The sequence below is a fragment of the Dermacentor albipictus genome, chromosome 3 (assembly GCF_038994185.2).
Source record: "Dermacentor albipictus isolate Rhodes 1998 colony chromosome 3, USDA_Dalb.pri_finalv2, whole genome shotgun sequence".
Taxonomy (NCBI): Eukaryota; Metazoa; Arthropoda; class Arachnida; order Ixodida; family Ixodidae; genus Dermacentor; species Dermacentor albipictus.
In genome coordinates this window covers 32,687,813-32,712,190 of record NC_091823.1, presented here as the reverse complement: position 1 = coordinate 32,712,190, position 24,378 = coordinate 32,687,813, and the positions used below count along the sequence as shown (strand labels likewise).

Here is a 24,378-nt window from a genome sequence, read left to right as displayed (position 1 = left end):
ATGGCAGGCGCAATTCCGGCCGGAGCGACCGCACTTCAATGGGAGGGAAATGCAACAACAACAACAACAACCACAACAACAACAACAACAACAACAACAACAACAACAACAACAACAACAACAACAACAACAACAACAACAAGCTTGTGCGCACTTAGATTTAGGTGAGCGTTAAAGAAGGTGGTCAAATTAAACCGAAGGCACCCGCTACGGTGCGTCTCACTATGAGATTGGGGTTTTGGCACTTAGAGCTCCAGAATTCTATGAACTTGTTCTTGCGCAAGATGAAGTTGTCATTGCCTTGATCATTTTAGCAAAACTCCGATTTCCGTTCGTCTAGCTACGATGCCGAATTCACCGTCGCCAGTACATGCAAACTGATATTTAACAAAACTTCTTCATGGACCTGTTGGTTGATATGTATTGAAGCCATTGTAGCGCAAAGAAACGGGGCCAAGCAAGAGCACAGGACACCACGGGCGCTAACTCACAACTGGTTTATTGGGTCAACCTCAGAAAAAAAAAGGAAATAATAGTTACACACAGTATAGCGCATGCGCACACGTTCTTCATGGCAAAGAAAAAGAAAGTTCAAAGAGGTGTCTTTCGCTACCAAACAAGCAGATCGACGTGTCGCTAACGCAATCTGTACCTCTTTTTCTAGTGTGATTAGCTTCCAAAAGTTCACGAGTGCTAGTATCCGTACTTATGCCTATAATCTCAAGCTTACGAAACCATGGTTTTCCCTTGCAGGCCGGGCAATGTGCAGGCATATGCGCATTGCCCTTAACAATTGACAGTTCGTGCTCCCGTACTCGGTCGTTTACGCACCTCCTGGTTTGAGCTGTGTAGGTCTTCTTCCCACACGACAGCGATATCATGTAGAGAACACCAGTGGCGCATTTAACATACGGCCATGCGTGCTTCTCCTGACAATCAAGTATTCTTTGTTAGCAAAGAATGCGCGGGCACAGGCCCGCTAGTTTGTGTGGCACCGAAAGAACTACTGGCACACCGCACTTACTGGCGACCTTCTTGATGCTGTCGGGCATCCCATGCACATCAGGGACTACTTCGGCCCTTATTTCTCTTCGTGTTGAGGGCTGGGAGTAAGATTGGGGCCCTTTACCTTTTTCAGTAGCGTCTCCGAGACAGCTTCCAAGACTGAGCACGGATAGCCTGCAGCAATGAGCGTCGCCAATTGTTTCTCGAAACTGGCCTGCACCCTATGTGGGCAGGATTGCATAGGCGTGGCTTCCTGGCCTATAGGGTGACGATTCTTCTCTTAACGAGCTTTGAATGAGCAGAAGCGTATGGCATCAGAGCTTTTCGCGATTATGGGCTGTATGACTAACAAACGTGGTCTTGCTTAAAATATGTTAAAATGTCTAAAACTGGATTGAACCATGGGATATGGTTTCATGCGTAACTAACATGCTCTTCCCATGTTGCCGAAAAGCGGCAAAATGCTTTCAATAGAACGGTCAAAACCAACTACAAGGTTGTTCAAAATAATAAAAGAATCATCAACACATCTAAAACCTTTCAGAAAAACTCGTTCGTCAAAGACAGATACGAAATAGCGGTCAATAGAAGACATGAAAATGTTGCAGAGCACAGGGGCAACGCATGACCAAATATAAATCCCTTTACTTTGCAAATAGAACTGATTCTCAAAACAGATAAAAGTTGATTGAAGATAAAACTCCAGTAGTGCCATGACATTATTGATAGACGTGACCACTGAGTTCTGAAATACCACCGCACCATTATGCTCTATAAACTCCTGAACGGAACCGCACATCTTTCTTTTTTTTTGGGGGGGGGGGGCACACTATAAAACACATTTTCTACATTAACTGAAAAGGCACTTCCAATCAGATCACATGCTGAAGTTTGTGTCAGCAGAGCTGACCGCCGGACCTTCCACCGAAGCGTCATCACGCCATATGAAGACAGATTAAAGATAGATCAAAGAATGGAAAATGACAGATAGTGATAGTTAGTGAATGATAACGTTATAATAGAAATTGGTAGAGGTTAATAATGACTAGTAATGACTAATAATGACTGCTAATGACTCCGAAATGACCAATATGTGTAAAGACGGCTTATAACGACTACAATTGATTAGAAATGACTAAAATGATTAGTAATGACCAGTAACGACTAATAATGACTGATGACTATGATATGAGCAACATGTCTAATGACGGCTTGTAATGACCACAGTTTATTACAAATGACCAAAAATGCTTAGTAGTGAGCAGTAATGACTAATAATGATTGAAATGAGTTGTAATGACTAGCAATGACTAGTAATGAACAACAGGTCTGACGACGAATTGTAACGACTACAATTGATTACAAATGACTCAGTATGCTTACTAATGAAGTGAATGATAAGAGGAGGCAGAATAGGCTTTCGCCGTTCAGCTCTTACGAGAGATCTTAAGAAACCTTGGAATTTTTTTGAACTTGTTGCCGCGAAATCGTCATCCACTCGCAGTGAATTAAGTTGTTTCAAAAGAAACTGAAATTGCCGTCCCCAGAATTGGCTACCTGACAAACAACAGCAGCTCTTTATGCGTTAGACGGTTTTGGTTAAGCACTCAGCGAAAAAAATAGCAAGGAATAAAAGCCAGAAATGAAAAGAATGAATAAATAATATTGAGGTAGTGATACCCAGTTATGTCAATCATGGTGCCCTAGAAGAAGGACACAGGAAAGATAAACATAGGTACACTGTTGAACCTTTATTCCGACAGAAAAAAGCGCGACACCAAGTGAAGATAAGAGAGGTCATGACCTTGGCCTGTGGTTCTCGTCCATTCTGTTAACAACCCGGCGCAGTTGCTCAGTGACCATGGCGTCGTGGTGCTGAGGTGGAGGGTTCGATTCCCGCCCGCAGCGGCAGCATTTCAGTGGAAGCGTAACGCGAGAAACGCTATCATGAATTGCTTTGGCTGCACGTGAAAGATGCCTGCCACGCCCACACACTACGCCCTCATAGCTCACCTGTAGTTTTGGAACGGCAAACGCCGCAATCTAAAGTTTAGTGTCTTTCAGGATTTCTCTGGGTCGATTCATCCGCATGAAATTTTTTACACGAAGAAATAGATACAAGAAAGACTTACTACAGTGCGTGCTTAGACAGCTACGACTATCAGTTGTTCGTTCCTTACAGTCGTGCCTTCATGCGCGCCAATTTACAACTCCTCACTACGCTGCCAGAACAAGTCATTGAAAACAAGCTATTAAAGATGCAAACCTACTTTTTTTAATTAATCACTGCTCAATGAGCCGCCGCCGACTCGGTTGAGCGGTACCACCAAAGGGATACTTATTTTCGGCAGGAGAATCTACCGGCTTTCAGCGTCCTCCTCGCAAACCTGGTAGTCTGTGGTGTCGCAAGCGCACGCAGACACGAGCGCATACTTGGGAACGCGCATACGTTGGCGCGCAGAAACGCTCACGCGTCATGTACGCACGAACACCAGCACCATTGGCAAGATACAAAAGTAACGCAGAAAGAAACGCGTCAAGTAAAGCGGCGAGGAGTAAACACACAGAAACGCGCGAGGACGTGAATCATATATATATATATATATATATATATATATATATATATATATATATATATATATATATATATATATATATATATATATATATATATATATATATATATATATATATATATATATATATACACACTTCTGTACGAGGCGAGCTTTCAGGAATGCTTTCCTCAGCGTAAAAGCTAGACCTGGAACTGCATGCTCCACGCTCGCGCGGACCCGCGCGCAGAAGTGGTCATTCAGTGAATCAATCTTGAGCAAGCTTGGCCGGCGCGCTTTGCCACCACTGTGAAAGGCTGCTCGAGGCAGTCGGGGAGGAATGGCAGAGATAAAGAAAAGTTAGCGAACGGGCTGAGCCGGCTGCTGGGCTGCCATTGCTGCCTCTCCGCGAAAATACGTGAGGGCCATAAATCACGAGCCCACTACTAGCCTCCCGTGCGGCCGCTATAGAACAACTTGGAGAGAATAACAAGAAAGAAGTAAACGGGCCCGTATAGGAATAAATTGGCATGACTCGAGATTCGCGGGCAGCGAGCAAGCTTGAAGAAACGAAAAAAAAAAAAGAGTTGGCTAGACAAGGTCCGAAGGGAGAACGCTATCTTGACAGGAGCGGGCCACTGGTTCGTTGGCAAGGAGCGTGTGGATGGAAACGAATGGCCGCCGTAACAGCAACACGGTAAAGTGCGCGCCCAGTTTGCAGTGCTCCGGCGTTTTACATGTTGCTGGGATACAGTGAGATGTTTGCAAATTTTAAACAGCCAGATGGGGGTAAGAGAAGGGGAAATGGGAGGGAGGTGTACTGTACGCTGTATGGATGGATGGATGCCATGAGCGTCCACGTGGCGGTGTGTTGCACCACCAAACGCGTGTTCTTACTTTGTCTAATGCTCCAGCTATCTTTAAACGCGCACACACACACACACACACACACACACACACACACACACACACACACACACACACACACACACACACACACACACACACACACACACACACACACACACACACACACACACACACGCACACACACGCACGCACGCACGCACGCACACACGCACACGCACACGCATACACACACGCACACACACACACACACACGCACACACACACACGCACACACGCACACACACACGCACACGCACACGCACACGCACACGCACACGCGCACACGCACACACACACACGTATGCAAATGTTTGCCACATTTGGGAACTTTGTCCACGTCTCCGTTGTTTGTGTTCTCCCTACTTTTCTGCCACCAAACCTCCAATCGCTTCTTACTAATCTCTATTACAGACGTGTTTACTTTGCCCCTCCTATGTCTGACCGATCCCAAGGGCTTCAAGAAGCCAGAGGAGCCTAAACTGACAACTGGGTATATATCTTCACATTCTAATAAAACATGTTCCTTTGTTTCCCTAGCTTTATCGCAGAAAGCACATGCTTCTTCATCCTTGGTGTACCTCGCTTTATAACTACGCTTTCTAAGGCATCCTGATCTTGCTTCTAAAAGTAAAGAGCTTCCCTTTGAGTTGTCATCAATAGTTTCTTTTCCTGATTTCCGGACTGTACTTGCGGCGCCATTGAAGATTATCTCTGCAAAATTTGTTTACTGCTTTTGTGTTTTATATGTAGTGGCTGAATCTGGCAGGCCGTACATTAAAGACCTTCGTAGAGGCTCGATTCTCTCGTTTTCTTATGCTACCAAAGTTCCTCGAGACCTTCAGATTGCAACGACACAAATAAAAAAAAAGGATACAACTGCCACTCCATATTTGACGTCATGGATACAGCCTTTCATCGTGCTAGTACCCGAACATGGCGGACACGTTGACATTATTTCACTATATTATGACACCTACGTCTTTATTTCTTTTTTTTTACAGGGACCGTATTTCAAAGGATTGGCCCTATTATCAATTTCTCCCTGTTATCAATTCGACTTTCGTGCTGTCGTGCTGTCACGTGCTTTTTTTTTCGCAGCTTCTCGGCTTGCTAGTAGCACAAGATGGCGGCCGTGATGACGTGATTGCAAACTATCTATAGAGAGCATACACGTGATATCATCGCACGCTGTTGTGTAGTTCTATTAGCAATTTCTGCTGTGCTGGTGGATATAGTAACGTGGAAATAAAGCGGCCTTTTCACTGTGGTAACTGTACACGTGGTGGTTTCGATGATATTAGTTCATGCTCCCTATTTCATAGTAAAAATTTCAAGGCCAAGGTATCTCGTAGCGACGCTTCCATAGAAGTCCATACTTTCAACACGCGGTGGTTCATCGGCGGTTCATGGAAGTTAGCGCCATTTGTGTGACGAGGGAGTACTTCCGGCAACCTAAAAAGAATGATAATGTGATGCTATTTGTGTTCTCAAAGGGGCGAAATTGGTTTTTGTTGCCTGTCATAGAGCTGTATTTTCGAGTGCTCCCAATTCGGCTCGACTCGGTGGACGTTTCGAGCTTTCAGCGCGAAAAGTGATGTAGCAGAAGGTCAGCCGTACGTATGTGGAAATCCCAAGCCTGCACGAACTTTGTTTCTTTGCAGGCCGACGAAAGCTGTGGGTGTAGAGAGCTTGCCGCATCGTCGGACGCCGAGCCCGTCGGCCAGCGCAGTCGCACGAAAACAGCTAAAGTAAACAATTATCTGGCGGTCGTAATTCACTACTTCTGACTTAAGACGTTAAGAAACGATGAAACCACTTGCGCCACCAGCATGCAGATAATCGTTGACACGCAAAACAACACAGCGGGTGAGAGGAGCGTGTTGTAATAGGTGAACTTGGCGAGCGCGCCTTGTTGCACACTTCAAGGCCTGCATTGCATTGCAAGCGATAGTGGCGTAAACGTTCCTTTCTATAGCGGGCTCCTAATAAGAGACATTTATTGTTAATGACAGAGCAAACTAGAGTTCCGTTTAGTTTTCTCGCCACACGTATATTGACAAGAAATATTATTTTCGTTGAATGAATCAAACTGCCTCTCCCTTAAATTAACAAAAAAGCGTTTTTTTTTCTTTCTCAATGTTTTTTCCCACCGCACACAGTCATGCTTCTATCGCTGCTCCCATAACCACCCTTCCCGATGTCGGTGACGATTTGTTCCGAACTGCCTTTCGCCGCAAGCTTCGCGATCTTTTTTTTTTTTTGAATGAATGTATGAATTTTATTTCTCCTGTTTACAACAGGAGAAATAAATCTACTTGAATCAACCGTGCAAACAGCTTAATCCTTACATGCTGTCTTTCGTCGTAACCAAGGAAAATTTTGTCGTCGTGGCTGCTGGAGCTACGTGATGCAGTCTAGGGTAACACTTGCACTTGCGCAGCTTGTACCATAAGGCGTGTTTTCCTGTCAGTGGCACGGCGTAATGCAAGACACAAGTGTCGTCCGCTTTGATGAGTAAAGCACAAACACAAACGATATATTTAATGAGAAATATCGGAACAGCACACTACGTTGATCTGTGTTCTTGGCCTTTGGAACAAAACTGCTTGCGCACAGCGTGCAATGAAACCACTTACTTCTTTTTTTTAAATTACGAGCGTTAATGACACTTTATAAACAGTTTCAGCTTGCGTGCATGCCTGTGAATGCGTGTGGCTCGTGTGTTTGTCTGATCACCGGCGTACGTCATAACTTTCATCAAGCAACTGGATAGCTATGCAAACGTTGCCAACTTTCATTAAAGGCAGCTGCTCTCCATTTCACGCCCAACGTGTTCTAGGAAAGTACGAAGCAGCTCGCTGACTAAAACTGGAGTCTGACAATTGTGTGGGTGCGGTGCCCGCCGCAGATTCCCAAATAGAATACAGCCATACTTGTGTCCACGGTCGTATGCTACAAGTTTGTGACAAGTGGTCCGACGCGTGGACCATGCTATGAATATTTAAATGTGTTGCGTGAGACGTTATGGCTGCGTTTTTCAGAGAAATAAAATCAGCTGAACATCGGCCATCTGTCCTTTTGTCAAGTTTCTTTTACTATTCAAACCGAAGTAATTTTCAATGTCGGATTAGTTAAGTCATTAGTTACATTATGAATATCTGAGCCAAATCAAGAGAAACAAGAACGTAAACGTATAACCGACAAATATACACCTAGAGAAAAAGCAACATCATCTTTTCTGTGCATAGTTGTTAAAAATATATGCAGCTTTACATTGCTCTCTTTGCCTGACGACATCAGCAGCTGAGCGGGACTTCAGTTATGTAGATTTGCCCCAGTCGAGAAAGATACCCGCAGAACGTGAAATCTATTTGCCTTTCGAAGTATGGAGCGCACGACAATAGCGTTTTTGTTATGGTCTCGCAACAAAACAGGCTTTATAGTAGCAAAGCTCAACGCTAACGCGGAGGGTATTATGTGGGCCCTAAAAGACAAAAGAGGTTTAGGGAAAGGAAAGCGTTGTTCTCATTAAAAACAGAGGATAGTTTCAACTTCTTTTTTTTCTTTATTCGTGTCCAGCTCCGTTTATTATTATTTTCCTTTTTTTCTTTATTTAGGCATTTTGGCTTTTACCGTTCCACCTCGCTTTAGGTGTCCTAGCCTTGTTCCATTCGTTAGCGCTCTTAAATTGCTAAATTGAATTCTTGCAGCGCTTGCGCCAGCTTCGGTTAATTAGCGGAACCAGGAAGAGGATACCAGGAGGAGGAGTGAAAAACCAGCCGCCCGAAACATGCGTTCTTACTCATAGCGTGGTTCCCAGTTTGCTGTTGCCTTTGCTGTTTTACGGAGGCTCTTAAGCCGTGGTAACATGTGCTTTTAATCCATCCTTCTCTTCTTTCTTTTTTTCCTCACAGAGCAATTCGCCCGTTTTCGCACCTTTTCATTTATTGTTTTTCTCTTTCCCTGCTCCGTTCCCCAATTTCCTGACCCTCGCCTTAGTCATCATCGTTTTCAAGGAGGAGCGATTGGGTTTTTAATCAGTCATGTACCAGGGTGCTGCGTCTCAAGGCTACAGAGTATGCTCTAGGAAAAGTGTTTCTAAGTGCCGAACGTTTTTCATGCTTTCCGTTTTTTTTAATATCTTGCTATCGTTTTATCTAGGTCCCGAGCGTGTCGACGTAATTAATTTACCTTCGCTCTACAGGCTGATTAAGGCCTCTCTCGTGATTGGAAGCGTATAACGCTTTCAATATGGGGAGTCGGCTGGTATCGCTACGCGTCAACTTCTCGATTCACTCTGCTATTCGACGTGTGTGAAAAATGCTGAGTCTCCCGTCTTTTTCTTTTCTTTTTTTGAGCTGAATACTTGCGTCATAATTGTGTGCATAAATTAGAAATGAAGAAGAAAAGAAAGAAAAAGAAAGCCCCGCGGGTCATTTCCAACTCGCCGTCCTATGAGGGTGCTCGATAAATTATTTATGCTCGCTGTGACGTGAAATTGCGCGCACGCCTGTAGAAGATGTGGAAGCAGAGATCAGCGACCTCCTAAATGCCACTGCTATCTTTAATACTGCTATGGTATTTTGCTTCTTGCATGTATATGGGCTTTGTTAACTTCGTTAATTGAACGCCAGTGTTAACTTTCGTACAGCAAAACGTTTTCGGACAATTATAAAGAGCAGGTCCCGTTACTATGATTCCAATGAACAGACGTCCAGGAAGAAAATTGAAATTAGGACACTGAAGACCTGACTCTATAATAATTCAGCGCCTCATAAAATCACGTCTGATAGAGAACAAAGCTTCCGTGTGAGAGCAGAAACCTTTTTTGAATTTTGCACTAAATGTATTTTTTTTGGGTTGGCGTTCTCACTTTTTTCATCATCACTCTATCTAACTGCCGAGACTGCTAATAATGTTCTGAATATAAAGGAGGGTTCATTTCCAGCACTAATCGTTCGCATCACCACTGAGGAATGGGCTATAACGACAGTTCCTTGGCTCTGTAACGAACAGCGAAGACGAATGGTCATGAAGTATTACGCCTCATGTCTTCATCAGGTGGGTGCATGTCATTTCAGCAGTGACTGTGCCCCGCAGGCTTGCTTAGTAGACTAGGTTAGGTACAGCGTTCCGTTTATGACCTCGGAGGCAAGGAGTTAGATTTACAGCCGCAGGGGCGGCAGTATTGAACTGGGATAATTATGCAAAGATCACCTTTGTATGAAAGGTTCTTGGAACGGAAACTCATAAGGATTAAAGGTAATCCCCAGCAAGGTGATTTTTGTTATCTCACGCGCAGATCTGGGATGTCAATCAATCAATCAATCAATCAATCAATCAATCAATCAATCAATCAATCAATCAATCAATCAATCAATCAATCAATCAATCAATCAATCAATCAATCAATCAATCAATAACTTGTCCGGTCGGTTGGTCGGTCACTCGGTCAACCTGTTATGCTTATTATCGCGCATTTTCTCCGAAGAAGTATACTGAGATACATATTGCGCTAGCTTTTCTTTATTAGCAATAAATATGCTATCACTTGTCAATGGGGTACAAAATGTATAATAGACGAAATTCCATTTCGTCCAAGTTAGAAGCCCGAAGGAGTGATTCTTGCAGTAGGCCTTGACTAAATGGTCTCAAAGAGGAAAACAAATATTCACGCGAGTTATCTTTTTTTCCTAACGGCAGTATATAAAAAAAACTTTTAGCAACACGCACACGCCAAAGCATCCAATTTTGTCAAACCAACAGCGTTCCTGCGCTTTTACCGAAATGCCACGGTGTTGTGAATTGCACTGACTTCGATAGTTTTAAAAAATCCTACCAATACGCTGATTGGCAAGAAGTTATTTCGTTGAGTCAGCGTCTCCGCTTTTATATGTGTACGGCCCCTCTCATATATCACTGCGTTAATTATGGGAGCGTTGGCTGATTTGGCGCTGTGGTTTATAATGAGTGATTGCATACGCACTATTCAAAAGCACGGAAAGAAACTCGAAATTCTGGCGCTCCTGCTCCTTGCAGCTGGTCTAATTACTTCTGCGCAGCCCTTCCGTAGATATGACTAATTAAGAAAATACGTGCACCGATGATTGTGAAGGCTGCTCTTTATGCCGAAAAACACTGAAACATGCATCGCATATCAATGATCATCCCAGACGTGTTTTTGTGATCTCTATGACAACGAACACGACGTTCTTCAGAAGGTGTTAAAGCGATTAGATAGCAGACCATTTTCAGACACTAAAGTTTTCGGACCATGGCCCCATGTGTCGCAGGCTTACAAAGCGACGCGGGCACTGCTATGTTTCATGAAAGCGACTGGCCTCAGTGACGGATTACAGGTTTGAAATTATGGGAATCCAGATGTACGCACACCGATAGTACCTTCTTCCCTCCCTCTGCTTTCTTTTCTTCCCCTAAACTCCTTCCTCTGTGTAGGGTAGCAAACCGCACTTGCGTCTGGTTGATTTCCCTACCTTTCCTTCCGTCCTTTTCACCCTCCTGCTCAATCACAGAGGTAAAGCAAGCACATCGTAAGATGAGATAAATGCCACAAATAACCATAGCTACAAAATGTCACAATAAAGAGATAAACACATTTAGCAGGACTCTGGTGCGAGTTAGTTGGTTCATAATCTTGAAGCTAACCTTTACCACCGCGTTGAGTTTTACCGGGTTTCGGCACTCAAAGCCTTAAGGGCTCGTCTCAAGTTTTTAAGGGCTTGTGAATTGTGCGACCATCTTTGAATGTTGTAGCGCGCATCATCGCATTATTATGTAAAATTTTCTCAAATTTCTTTTCTTCTTTCCCCTTTTATTCTCTTAAGCCCTTTTCTCAGCACAGTGCAGCCAGCCGGTACTTAAACTGGCTAAACTTCCTGTCTTTCCTCCACTTTTCTCTCTCTCTTTCGCTATGGTAAAAATTTGGTTCAAGAAAATACACACAGCCTGACATATCGCTAGAAATACAGATGCTTAAAACACAAATTGTCAAACGAAAGTAATTGAAGCACCCTAGTCCACCAAAGCAAATATTAAATACAACATAGAGCCCCATACGTTCCTAACGAAAACGTTACGTTAACTTATTCTAGGTTCAGCGTAGCTTTATTTATACAGCAAAACAGTGTTTGAATTTCTCACATACAAAAAAAAGTTCTTATATAAAACCTAAACTTCACCAAGGTGGCTTGTGTGGCATTTGCTAGTAAATCTCCTCTCAAAGGCGAGTTCTAAGATGAGATGAGTACAGACAACTAGTGCACAAGAAAAAATTGACAGTCACTTAAGTATCCTTACCTGATTTGAATGCGAAAGCATTATGACTTCTATAATTAAATGGTTACGTCCATGATACGTGAAGTCCTACATTGTCCTGTATCTTTCACAACTGTGCCTTAAGCCATCTTGCTCTAATTTGTACCGACCTTAATCCACATTAATCCATCTTGTTCTAACTTGTATCAACCTTAATCCACCTTAATCCACTTTAATTCACTTTCATTCACCTTACCTTAATTCACGTCACTCGGCCTTAAGTCACCTTACGCTAACGTGTTCTAACTTTCATTCTGTATTACTGCTTACGTCGTAAAAGATTCCGATGACGTCTCTAATGATGATGAGCTTTGGTACCACCCGTTGCCTACAATGCCAGATTTTCTGCCTCGCGGGAAATATAATGCTTTCGCATTAATAAAGTGATATGCGCAAGGTTGCATGACCTTCGCGACGTGAAAAAAAAAAAAAACACGCGAAGTTCTGCTAGCACATGAGAGCAACCTGATCACGTGGTAACTTTCTTCGCAACGTCCGTGCCGCGCTTCCAGTGGCACCGAATTATTCGGTGCCGGTAGGCGCTGTGAACAGTAAGGTAACTTGGCACAGATGCCTCCGGCTTGTGACAGCGGTAGCGACGTGGAAACATCGCATCGATCCGTTGGTCGATGAGACCTCAGGCTCTCCAGCCAATTTGTGTTTGCGCACAAACAAGCGGCGACAATCCACGAGAGAACCCTGTCGCGCCTAGCACCCCTCAACAACGTAGGTTTCGCTTCTACGCATCGAAGTGAAGAGCTTTTCTTTTATTTCTTTACTTAGCCCATCTGCATTAGCTGAGCCAGCCGGTGCCAAGGAGAGACGTGCGTACCGCGGACGCTGGTAAACTTATCTCCGTATTTGATAACTTCGCATCAGCCACGAACGTGGTGCGAAGTCGCCTGGCACGAAATTTACGTTGCTCATTCGATCGTGACTGAGTTGTTGACTGGTTTTAACGTGAGGAAGCTACACTTGCGCTTTGAAGAGTTTACCCAGGGCTTGCAAAACTCTAAATTGCACTTAAGGTGCACGGTACCTGTAGTCAGTAGCTCAAGGATTGTGTGAACGGCAAAAAATCCACAGGAAAATGCAATTTCACCTTGCACAACGTTGCTGCGCAACGCCATAACGTAACGCACTTAAATATCCTTGTTACGGGCAGGCTAAGAGTGATGAGATTCGTTCGGCAAATTTTTTGACTAAAATAGTTGTCGTTCGTCATAATTATTTCGTCATTTTCATCACCTTCGTCGTCGTCGTGCCATGACCGACATCGTCATCATATCGTTGCAGTCATTGCGATTCCGCCATCCGGTGGTTCCGTACCGTCAGCTGCTTAGCACAGTACATGGCTTAGGGCTCTCAGAGGTGTCAGCTTGTGTCATTGTGTTTCTTCATTCCGCGACTGTCGCTATGAGACGGAAGGAGATGGAAATGACGGAACACTTGGAGCCTTCTACTCCGTATTAGAGCGCTATGGCCCCAGTGCTGTACCGCGGCAGGTACCAGGATGCGTACGAAAGGGAAATTCATTATCTTTTCTTTGACACGGTATGAAAGACATGTTAGTGCGCTAATACGACACCGGCTATCCATCGTCTCCTGATTAAGAAATGTTATGCACTTCCTCACCTAAGTAATAGTCCTTACACTTATACCAACACGTTTTTATGAAGGCTGAGAGATTGTGAAAATTGTTGGTAAAGACAGGTACCTTCATTCTATGCGCAGCATTCTTCGACCCATTGTTCCCCTTGAACACTCCATGAAAAGCTTTCAACACCGCACCGATGCTTTCCTGTGATGAAATGGGGAATGATGGATGAATAGTTTGTTAATGCCTCATTGGATAGCAAGGATTGTTCCCATTTGAAGGCTGCGGCGTAAAATGAGGAGAACAGATGGAACAGAAATGACAAAAGCCGCTCTCACTTCGATACGTGGGACAGAATCAATTCAGATATAAAGAAAAGTAGGTGGTCAAGTGGAATATACGCAGTGATGCGCGTAGCGCAGCAATGACATTATTGTTAAGCTCATATTAAAAAAAATCGTAGATTGTATTAATTTTCGAGAAGCCCCACAATAGCACCGTATTGGTTTTCTCGGCTCAGGTCTTAGTTCACCAGGGTCCTCCATATGTTTCGTTCTAGGCAACGTAGAGTTGACGACATAACAAGAAAGTTAAACGTAGAAAATTGTCGCTCAGGTGATTTGATAGCAGGTCAAAATATAAACAGAAGTTAAACCAGGTGGCCTCTACTGATAGCACGAGTAGTTACATACTAAACGTCACACAATTAAGCTTGTTATTCGCTGCGTTCACTCAATAGCTATCGTGCTTTGTTCCCGAGTACGAGGTCGTGGTTTGGATTACCGACCTCGATGGCCGCATACCGATACGAGCGCCATGGAAATAAAAACTCGAGTATCGAACATCGCGTGTTCGCCAGATAGCCATACTTTATTCAATATTATAGCGTTTTCAAAACGCATTGCGTTACTTTGGGACGGTAAATTCCCCCAGTCAATCAGATCGATAACGCTTGTTGCAAAATCCGACAAAGCGTCATCACTGCGATGTTGGGCTTATGCATTAGCAATGTTTCGTGCTTGAATTAGCTTCTTTCTCGTTAAGTGGCATGACATAAAAAACAACAACAAGAAACACGGGACAAGACAATGCTTCAAGCTCGGTGGCGACGCTCGGAGTAGTACTTTAAAACCTTGCAACAATCCACGGGCACGAACAATAACAATGGGCGTAGTCTGAAAGTATCGGCTGTGGCTTGCTTCACTTTACCGGGAAAAGTTTGCCACCGCTGCTAAAAAAAAAAAAGACAAGAGCTTTAGCGCGGCGGTAAGCTTCTTAGCGTATTACAAAAGCGTGTCGTTTCAAACGCGCTCGGAACACCACGCCGAAACAACGGAACCGTCTTTATCCGCAGTGCAGATGCAAACAGGACCCGCGCGCTGGCGCGCGTGCAAATAGGAGGAAGCGGATTGAAAGCGCGAAAGAGAGGTGGGAGGGGCAGGGGGTGGGTGGCGGCCATATAGGTATCGGTCCGCCGATAAATGCCGTACAGCTCCCAGCGAGGGGCACGAGAACCCATTATGAAATTAGCCGCGGACGAACCGGCATCCCCCGGCAGCGCGAGATGCAGTGCGGTGGCGATGTTGCTGCCGTGACGGCGACAGTGCGAGCTGCTCACCGAACCAATGCGACGCCGGAAGCGTGAAATCGCGTACGCGCCAACGACGGGCCGCCCGCAGCGCTTGGTCGGAGCGGACGCGCGGACAAAGAAGTGAAGGAAGAGAGGCTGCGGTGGAGGTTTTGCGAAGGGAAGCTTCCAATGGGATACGATAAAGAAAATTGTAAAAATAAAAAGAAAGAAACGTTGCGCACGTGGTGCCGTCGCACATGTCGACAATGGGAGGACTCATAAATCAGCAAGGTTATCGCCCCGTGTTAAAGTGTGCCGGGATAAAAAAAATGGAATGAGACGGGATGAAAGGTGCTGGGAAAATAGGCACCGGGTGGCCTGTTGCGAGGCGCGGTGGCCTGCGGTCCCAGCCGATTTTGGCTTAACGCCGGATTTATAAAACCACAGGAACAGGGAACTGTATGTTATTGCTTTTCTGGTGTTTTTCTAGCAGCCTGAGGAGGCTGGTCTCAAAAGCATCCTTCACGTATGTAGGTCCATATGACAACCGATACTTCAAAGACCTCGAAGCTGAATAAGCGAGTTCTCGCACCCTTCAGGAGTTCTATATAGGGTTCTGCTTGCTGGTTCAGGACCTCGCTCGAGGAGCACACGGCTGGCTGTGCTTACTGACGGCTTCCACACAGGACGCGTTGCAGCATGAAGCCACTGGCTCTAACTGTTGCATCCGTACAATCTCATAGTTGACCTCCAACGTAGCGCTGGTAAAACGCGACGTTAGAAACAAAAATTGCGGATTGCGGGCTAACAACAACAACAACAACAACAACAACAACAACAACAACAACAACAACAACAACAACACATAAAAACTTATCTAGTTGAATAAATCTACGCAAGGTAACTTTTATTAACAGCAGACTCCATTATAGAAACATTCATCATAACGTTTCAAACCATATTCGGGGATCCGACATGCGTTGCATTGCTCTTAAATTTGATATGTAAATATCATATGTAAATGCCACGCCACCGCACATCGCGTGACGTGTGGCGGCGTGGCATTTACATTTGACATATACTAATTGCGACCATATATACTTATAGCGACCAACCGCAAACTTTTTATTGCCGTTGAATGTGCCTGTGGAAGGTGCTTTTCTGTAGCATAGGTCAAAATGTGGCAAAGCCAACTTAACTAACTGCTAGATAACGTTTTTCAAAAAGCACGAAGCACGCTGAACTGAGTGATTGAACTGCCTCGTTGGGTCACATTTGCACAGACAACTACCAACACAAATTTCAGAAAAATTTCCGAGACAATAACAATGCATCATTGGTAAGGTGAAGCATTCTCTGCCTAAACACAAACATTGCATCAAATAACACTTACGGCTTGTACAGTGCATACACATAAACAACGAATGAGCTTACATGTTATATAATAGGAGGAAAACAGACATAGTCATACGCATTGAATTTGGTTATATATTATTTAAATTAGCCCATATTTTCCCCCCTTTTACACCCAGTATTGGGAGGCACCTTGTGCAGGTAGAAATTTGTTCGTGGCGAAGCCCAGCATCACCTTAGCAGACATTGCACATAAAAAGAAAATGTAAGGTGCGCATGCGCACTTGCCTTAAAGTGATTAGGTTGCGATTTACCGCAGTCATACTTCATTCATGATTGTTTAGATGACCAAATTCTGGAAAGAAAACACGCCAACATGTCAGTGCCGCGTCGTGGATAAGTAGACTGAAAACCTGAGTACACAAATTCACTGAATGTTCAGATTTAAAGACTATGTGGAATATATCAATGAGCTCAGGCAACCTTCAAATGTCTCTGGCACGCTTTTTTTTATTTATTAATATAATAGAAGGATATGTTTGCGCACAAACGCGGCGCCGGCTACTCCTTGGCTCTCGAACGTATAATACAGTTACAAATATAGATTTGTGCTCGCTTATAATGAGCTAGCTCTAGTCATATGGACACAGCTTGCATTTCCCTGAGCAATTTCTCTCACACTATCATTGTGTTGCCCTGTAGTAATTTTTCTTGCTTTTCACATGGAATCTTGTGGAAAGAACACACATGCAAACAAACAAAGACTTGTAACAAGTACGTTTCTTATCAGCGGCGGCATGTCTATGGCTCTCGAAGGTGCTATACTGGGCGTGTAAATGCGACCGTGTGCACAACCTAACGAAAATAGCACTGAATAAGAGCAGGTGCCTGTTGGTGCAACTAGGATGTCATCTCTAAAAGCACTGAGAACTGTGTGAGCCTAACCGTGGACGCTTTACACTGCTAAAAAGTCTACCGCTGAACGAACAACGCATCCTCATAGGAAAACTTGAAGTTGCAAATGCTTCCACTACGGGTGTCGCACTGAAACGCTTGGGCAGTAGAAAAGCGTATTGGCTTTTTTACGATATAGAGGCCTTACCAAAGTATCCATTACTTGCTGAAACAAGCTTTAGTGTATTTGTTTGCGTTTTTACATTGTTGTTTTTGCGTGTGGTTATCGAAAAAATGCATTTCTTCTTTTTGTTGCATCCTGACTTCTTGTATTTCTTGTTTACCGTTCATCAAAAAATGTATGGTGCACCAAAGCAGGTGTAGGACCAATGCAAATGCTCCAGTTCGTGTGTAAGTTTTTGTGCCATTAGGTGGTATGCATTAAAGAGAACGTTAGTAATTGTACACATTTTCAATCAAGGCAAGTGAAGGAACTATTTCTGCGTATGGGATAAAGCGTTGCAGCACCGCTGGTTAAAGATAGGCCGTATCTCTTTTTTCTTTCTCTTCGTCTTTGCAATGTTATTCGTTGTAGTTGTTCTACTTGTACTATTAGTTCACCGTTGAAATTGTGTTTGGCTTCATTGTGTGTCATTATACGCCTTAAGAGCAATAAAGGAGTAAAGAAAAGAAGAGAAACAAGACCTAGGGAAACAAAGCGGCTCTGAAAGCCCTGCTCTAGAGTTTTTGATATCCGCTGTTCTCTTCCGACACATTCCACTTCATAAGGAAAGATATAGAGGGCGACAGCTTCACAGAAACAAGACGTAAATAGGCGCTTAGCGAAATGGACTTCCGGCTCTAGATCTGCGCGTAATCGCATCAACGTACCGCGGCAATTCTACTGAAACCGCCACCACCGTACATCGTAGGTGCGAGAGCGGCAAGTTTTTTTCTGTCTTTCTTTCTTTCCTTCCTTCTTTCTTTCTTTCTTTCTTTCTTGCTTTCTTTTCGGTTTTTCTTATCATATGCGAGGAAATATTTTCTCGTCTAGAGCGGTTCTTATCCCAGCCATTAAAGCTATTCGCGAACTCCCGAGCCGTTACGTCAAGAATACGCTGCACCGGGGTGTGGTGGCGTACCCGCGCCATGTCCGGAAATGCATTCACGTTGAGGCCCTGTGCTCTCATTCCGCGCACGAAGGCCTCTAGGGCCAGCTGATAAACTTTCTTCGTCGCGCAGCGTAGATGTCGAGCCATTGTGGAGACACGCAGAAAAAAAGAAAAACGAAAGAAATGGCTTGCAATATCAGTGAAGCTGGCCGTTGCTAATACCTCAGGACTCAACGCATCGTGAGCGAGCTACTGCCGTTTTTGGAGCTCTTCGTTTTGTCCTGTCGCACTATTCACATAGTCAGCAAAAGGAAGAGAGAGAGCGAGAGAGATAGAGCAAGAGGAAAGGCAAGGAGGTTGACCAGAAGAAAGTTTTCGGTTTGCTATCCTGCATGTGGATTGGGTAACAGGGGGCTATAAAGAAGTGAGGAGGAGAGAAACGAAGATCAGGAAGTAGTGTAGGTCTTCACGGAGTCCGACAGGTCGCAAAAAACACAACAGTGTTTTTTTTTTCGGATAGAACGTAGAGTAACATTTATGTCAGAAGATCGTCTCTTCCGACAGTGGTCGGAAGAGACTTGCTAAGCCCGGCGGTAAGTGAGCGTCTCTGTGCAAAGCGAAAGGAAGAAGCAGTGCAAGATGCACCAAGTATAATATTGCGCCAGCTATTCTGTCACAGTTGGGCTGATTGTGGGTGACCCGCTGTGGTGGTAGCCCAATTGTTATGGCGTTGCACTGCTGAGGTCGAGGTCGAGAGTTCCATCCTGTATGCGCTAGCCGCATGCTCGTAGATAGGAGCGAAATGCAATAACGCTGCATTATTTAGATTTGAGAGCAGGCTAAAGAACCGTAGGTGGTAAAAATTAGCCCGCATTCCCCCACTACGGCGTCCCTCATAATCACATCGCGGTTCTGACATGCAAAACACCAGTTTCATTTCTTGTTTTTTTTATGGTTGAAACTGCCTCTTCTTTTTTTGTGCTACTTCTCTAATTAAAAAAAAAGGTATGTATCTATCGGTATCAGCTTAAACAATCCCTGCGATATGGCATGTAGATATATATCTTGCTGGTGATGAGATAAGTATGGGTTTGACTGGGGGCCACAACAAACACCTTTCAGTGACAGTATAGAGAGCACCAAAATAAGAAAGAAGAACTGCAGGATATTAAGAATATAAATAAATATCTCAGTATAAATATCTACCCGATGGGGGGTAGAACGCAAAAACGCTCGCGTACCATGCATCGGGGCCACTTTACAAAAAAAAGAGTTTTAGCCGGTTGAATTTAATCCGGCGTTTACCTCTACAGCGTGCCTCATAATCACATCGTGCTTTTGGCACGTGAAAGTCCGAAAATATTTGGGGAATATATTAGAGCAGCCGTGTCTCTGCGCGACCATGTCATTCATCGTACCACAGTTAGCGTAGTTTAACGCTTGAAGGTCTCGGGCGAACTTGCCCCGCGAAAAGCCATCGGCACTATCACCGCTTATGTCGATCGCGCTTTTCTAAATTTGCTTCCTGCGCTCTTTCGGCTTAGGTGTCGACTTTGGAAAGGTTCTTTGGAAAGGCCGATGCAATTACTGTTTGCAAAATACTGCAACAGTGGTGATATACTGGGTGTCCCAGCTAACTTTAGCCAGAGTTTGAAAATATGCAAATGCCACGTATCTGGACAGAACCAAGGTAATGTTGTTTGCTGTCGCTTGGAGATACTAAGATTATTTATTGCGTTCCGCCTAATTAGATCATTAGTCTGAATTAATTATTCGATTTCTAAAATATCATAATTCGATGAAAAGTGCCAATGAAAAAATTGTATAAAGCGACATGCAAAATTCTCGATGCAGTTTTCCGTTGCGTGGTACATGCTACATAAGAGTGTTTTTACAAGCGTGAAAGAAGCCCGCAAATGGCACGCAAAATTGCCGCGCTACTGGCCGCTCGAGGTACTTTGCGTGTATTCACGGACTTTTTTCACCCTCGAAAAAACATATTTATGCAGCAAGTATTTATTTATTTATTTATTTACAAGATACTGCAGACCGAATCGGTCCATGCAGGAGAGGGTACATACATTTGTTAGTAAGCACTATGCCTTAGGATCAGCAACAATGGTGAAGTTACAATTTACATCCAGAAAATATAACAAGTATTCAACAACAGAAAGCAGTAGCTAGAGTTGTTCATGGCGTTATACAATTTTCTCATCGACACCTTTAGTCTAACTATAATGTTTGAGAAATTGATAACTTAATTAGGACTAATTATCTAATTAGGTGGAACGAAAAAAAAAATAACTTGACTATCTCCAAGCGACGGCTTGGAGATACCCCAAGAAAGGAGATACTTTGTCGGCGTCCGGTGTCGGGCGTCGTTTCGACAATATGATTTTCGAACTATCCATAACCAGGACCTCCATGTGACGCAAGGAATTCACTGAAATAATTGAATTTCTCAAGGTAAAATACGGGCAAAAATCGTAAACCACAATTTACACACGACCTACCGACGTGATAGCTCTCGGATTGTAATTTGACTACACGAGAAAACATAATTCTGTTACTCGAAAACTCAAAGAAACCCATTTTCTAGCGTTTCCACAATTTGCCGTTTCTACAATGGCCGCGGCATCCGCCATTTGCGCGCACCGACGCTTCATTGTCTTGGGGGCCACGAAGTGGCACGCCCGGTTCCTTGCAGTACCTCCAGCTGGCGCTCGCCTCCGTCGCATCGCGGCCCACGCAAGAGGTCGCGTTTCTACCACAAAGCCCAGCTTCATGCATAGCGTTCGCGGTGACCGTTTCTCGGTAAACATAACGGTTCCATGCACTCCAGTTGCCGGGAAGCGTGAGAAGCAGTCAGAGATCTTTGAATGCTATTGTCACGTGGTAGTGACGGTGAAGAAAGAACACAGTAGCAGTACTGTGAAAGACAAAACTAGCTTTTATTGGGCGAACCTGTGCCCACAAGACAGGCTACACTTAAAGCACAACGATAGCGGCGAACACAGTCGGCGATCGTCGAAAATCTGATCAGCGGGTCAAGCGCGTCGGCTTTTATACAGCAGTCGTCGAATGTTCCAGACTAATCGTTCGGATCCGTGTGCCTTCCACAAAGTTCTACACCATTCGCGTTACGCGATGAAATCAGATAACACAAGGTTCGGCGACAACAGACAGCCGGGTAGAAGCATCGATAACTTTCCAGAAACATCGGATACATTCAGGCGCGTCCCTCGCTGTGCGATTACAGTTGTTAAGCGGCGAAACGTGGTCACCCGATAAAGATAAGTACACGTGTCACTATTGCGTTCCACTGTTAGAGGGAGAGACAAACACTCAGACCATGAATCGAGATAACCTCGCTGATGGAATGATTCGCAATCACAGTGGCTAAAACGAGCCGCGTTTTTTTTTTCATTAAACGTGGATTTATATTTTTAGTTCATCACTAAAAGCCCCGAAAAATGACCTTTGGCGCCCCAAGCCGCAAAAACATGAAGCTGTATAGGAGGTCCACCACGTGACCTTCTAGAAGAGAAGGTCACGTGGTTCCTGGCCTTTTTATTAGATTTGAAATGCAGTATACTTTTTATTATTATAATTTTTTTTTGACTTACAGTGTGCGGGTAAGCCTTCGTTTGTAGTGAGCAAGAGAAGTGGCGCTGCCTTCGCCTATGTTTTCGATATGTTGGCTTGGCTCGTCTATCGACAGAACGACGATGGGCGCCAGCCAGCCATGACGTAGGCGTGTAGTTGGGGAAAAACGCGACATAAATATAAGAACTGTCTTTACAACTATGTGAATTTATTGCACCAAATTTTTATTTTCGTAAGTGGTTGAAAGGGTCAAAACGTACATGATTACCCACAGTTACACTCACTTCTGTGAAAGCAGAAGGATAGGCGGCTTTCATAATTTGCCAGGTGGGCTATCGATATCGCTTTTCCTCGATCAGTTCTCAGCGTTGCCGGAGGAGGGACTTACTTTTTTAGAGGCTGCTGAGACCAAGAATTCTGTTTACTAAACATCCACGCGCTTTTGGAAGTAACCATTGCAGATGCAAACACTACCGAAGGTGAGCTTTGCGATGCGCCATAAGAAACTAAGTCCTTAAATATCGGTTGTCAGTCCCTTTAAAGGCGAAGCTTAAGCATCCTCCAAATTTTTTTATAGCTGAGCTTGTTAATACGGGCGCACTCTAACGTATTTAAATTATTTATATTTTACTTCTCATCCATTTATAGCTGCTTATTTTTATTACGCAGGTTAGTTTCCAAGCGTATTAGAATTTCCTCCCTTCCTTCTTTTTTTCTATCTCTCTTCCCTTTAGCACTTTCTTTCCAGCCTTCCTTCTTTTCCTTAATTCAATGCACCCTTCCATTTTACCTTCCTTCCATTTTTCAATCCTCCCTTCTTTCCTAGCTACCTTTCCCACTTCCTCTCTTTCTGCTTCCTACTTCCATCACTCGCGGTGCATCACTGTCCCTGTCTTTCTCGCTCCCCTCCTTCCGCATGCTAAGTACACAAAGTGAGTCAAACATCGATCCTGACGGTGCAGGCGAACAGTTGCGTGCCTCCTCAAAACGTCGTTGTGAGAGAAGAAACAAACAAGCAAGCAAGCAAAGAAACAAACAAACAAGCAAGCAAGCAAGCAAGCAAGCAAGCAAGCAAGCAAGCAAGCAAGCAAGCAAGCAAGCAAGCAAGCAAGCAAGCAAACAAACAAACAAACTAGAGCAAAGCGGAAGCATGGCCATGCACTGTAGCTGCATGGCGAGTGCGCGTCTCGTTGTGCCCCAAATTAGCCCAAAAGCATAACACGGGAGGGTTGTTTTTCGCCTCCCGGTGCTTCGTCGGGGGAGACGTTTTACAGCTTGCCTGAATGATCAAGCGCTACCTGTTGCGCAGGAGAACGGAAACTGCCGCAAGAGACCGCTGCACTGCCTAATTAATTGCCTCCGACCTTTTCTGGTCTTTCTGGTTTCGTCCTCCTCGCAGTTTATACAAAGCAGTTAGGCTTAACGTGTGTCGGCACAACCACTTAACCTCTCCGGACAATCTCTCAAACGCATGGCAAAAATCGCACAGACTGATCGCATTATGGTTAATGCCCGTCTCACCACGCTGTCAGGCATGACCCGGACGAAAACTTGCTGATAAGAAGTGGATCCGAGTAGTTTTTTAGGTAAATAGGAAACAAATGGCGTGTCCTGCCGACACAAAAAGGTTAATAGCAAAACTTGCGCAACTCGATATTATCATAGTGGTCTTATCTCGACCGAAATTTGGGTGCCCTACGAAAGAGGACAATTCGTGCAGGGCTTGTCGACGGATGTCGGCGGATGAGTGAAAAGCTTTGCAGCAAAGTGAAACTGACGTGCATACGGAAGTATCTGTTTACTATAGCTAAATGCAGCATCCATGTAAATCCTCCAAAAGCAAAGCTGAGAATCGTATTAATCCTAGATATGGCTCATTGTATCTACGTTTCTCTTTCTACGCCGCCTATCTGTGTCCTATTAGGATCACCCTTGTTGCTTAATATGATATAAGGAACAACCCACCTAGTAAAATCTCGTAATAAGAATGCTATATACGTTATTTATAAACAACAACAACAACAACAACAACAACAACAACAACAACAACAACAACAACAACAACAACAACAACAACAACAACAACAACAACAACAACAACAACAACAACAACAACAACAACAACAAAAGTGCTCCTCTCTCTATGCATAAGCCTATCAGTCCGCGTTACTTATTTCGGGCTTCTTCGTTTCTCTAGTTTGGCGTTCGTCATAGAGTAGCCATACAATGATTTTCGAAGTGTGTCAATACCCATGTAAAGAAACGTCTTAAGCCCAACTTATCAGGCTGTGCGGCAAAGGTAGTCTAACCCTGTGGCACAGGTGAGCATCAAGCGGCACGCACTGCTTCCTAAATGCGTGAAAACTTCATTGTCATTGCGTGTAAGAGACGGCTGATGCTGCGCAACAAATTGTCTGAAACCTCGTTAACGCGGCCTATGAT

The 24,378-nt window shown here is 44.2% G+C and overlaps 1 protein-coding gene across 1 annotated transcript; it reads left to right on the top strand.

The window, feature by feature from the left end:
• The first annotated feature begins 49 nt into the window (after positions 1 to 49).
• Positions 50 to 24,087, top strand: LOC135903430 (uncharacterized). The gene is made up of 2 exons (XM_065433766.2): positions 50 to 164; positions 23,906 to 24,087. Exons 1-2 carry the CDS (start codon positions 50 to 52, stop codon positions 24,085 to 24,087), a joined length of 297 nt encoding a protein of 98 aa, XP_065289838.2.
• The last annotated feature ends 291 nt before the right edge of the window (positions 24,088 to 24,378 follow it).

Coding starts and splice junctions, on each gene's coding strand:
- LOC135903430 (XM_065433766.2), top strand. CDS start 50: ATGCAACAACAACAACAACAACCACAACAACAACAACAACAACAACAA. Junction 165..23,905: donor TTGTGCGCACTTAGATTTAG/GTGAGCGTTAAA, acceptor CAACCCACCTAG/TAAAATCTCGTAATAAGAAT.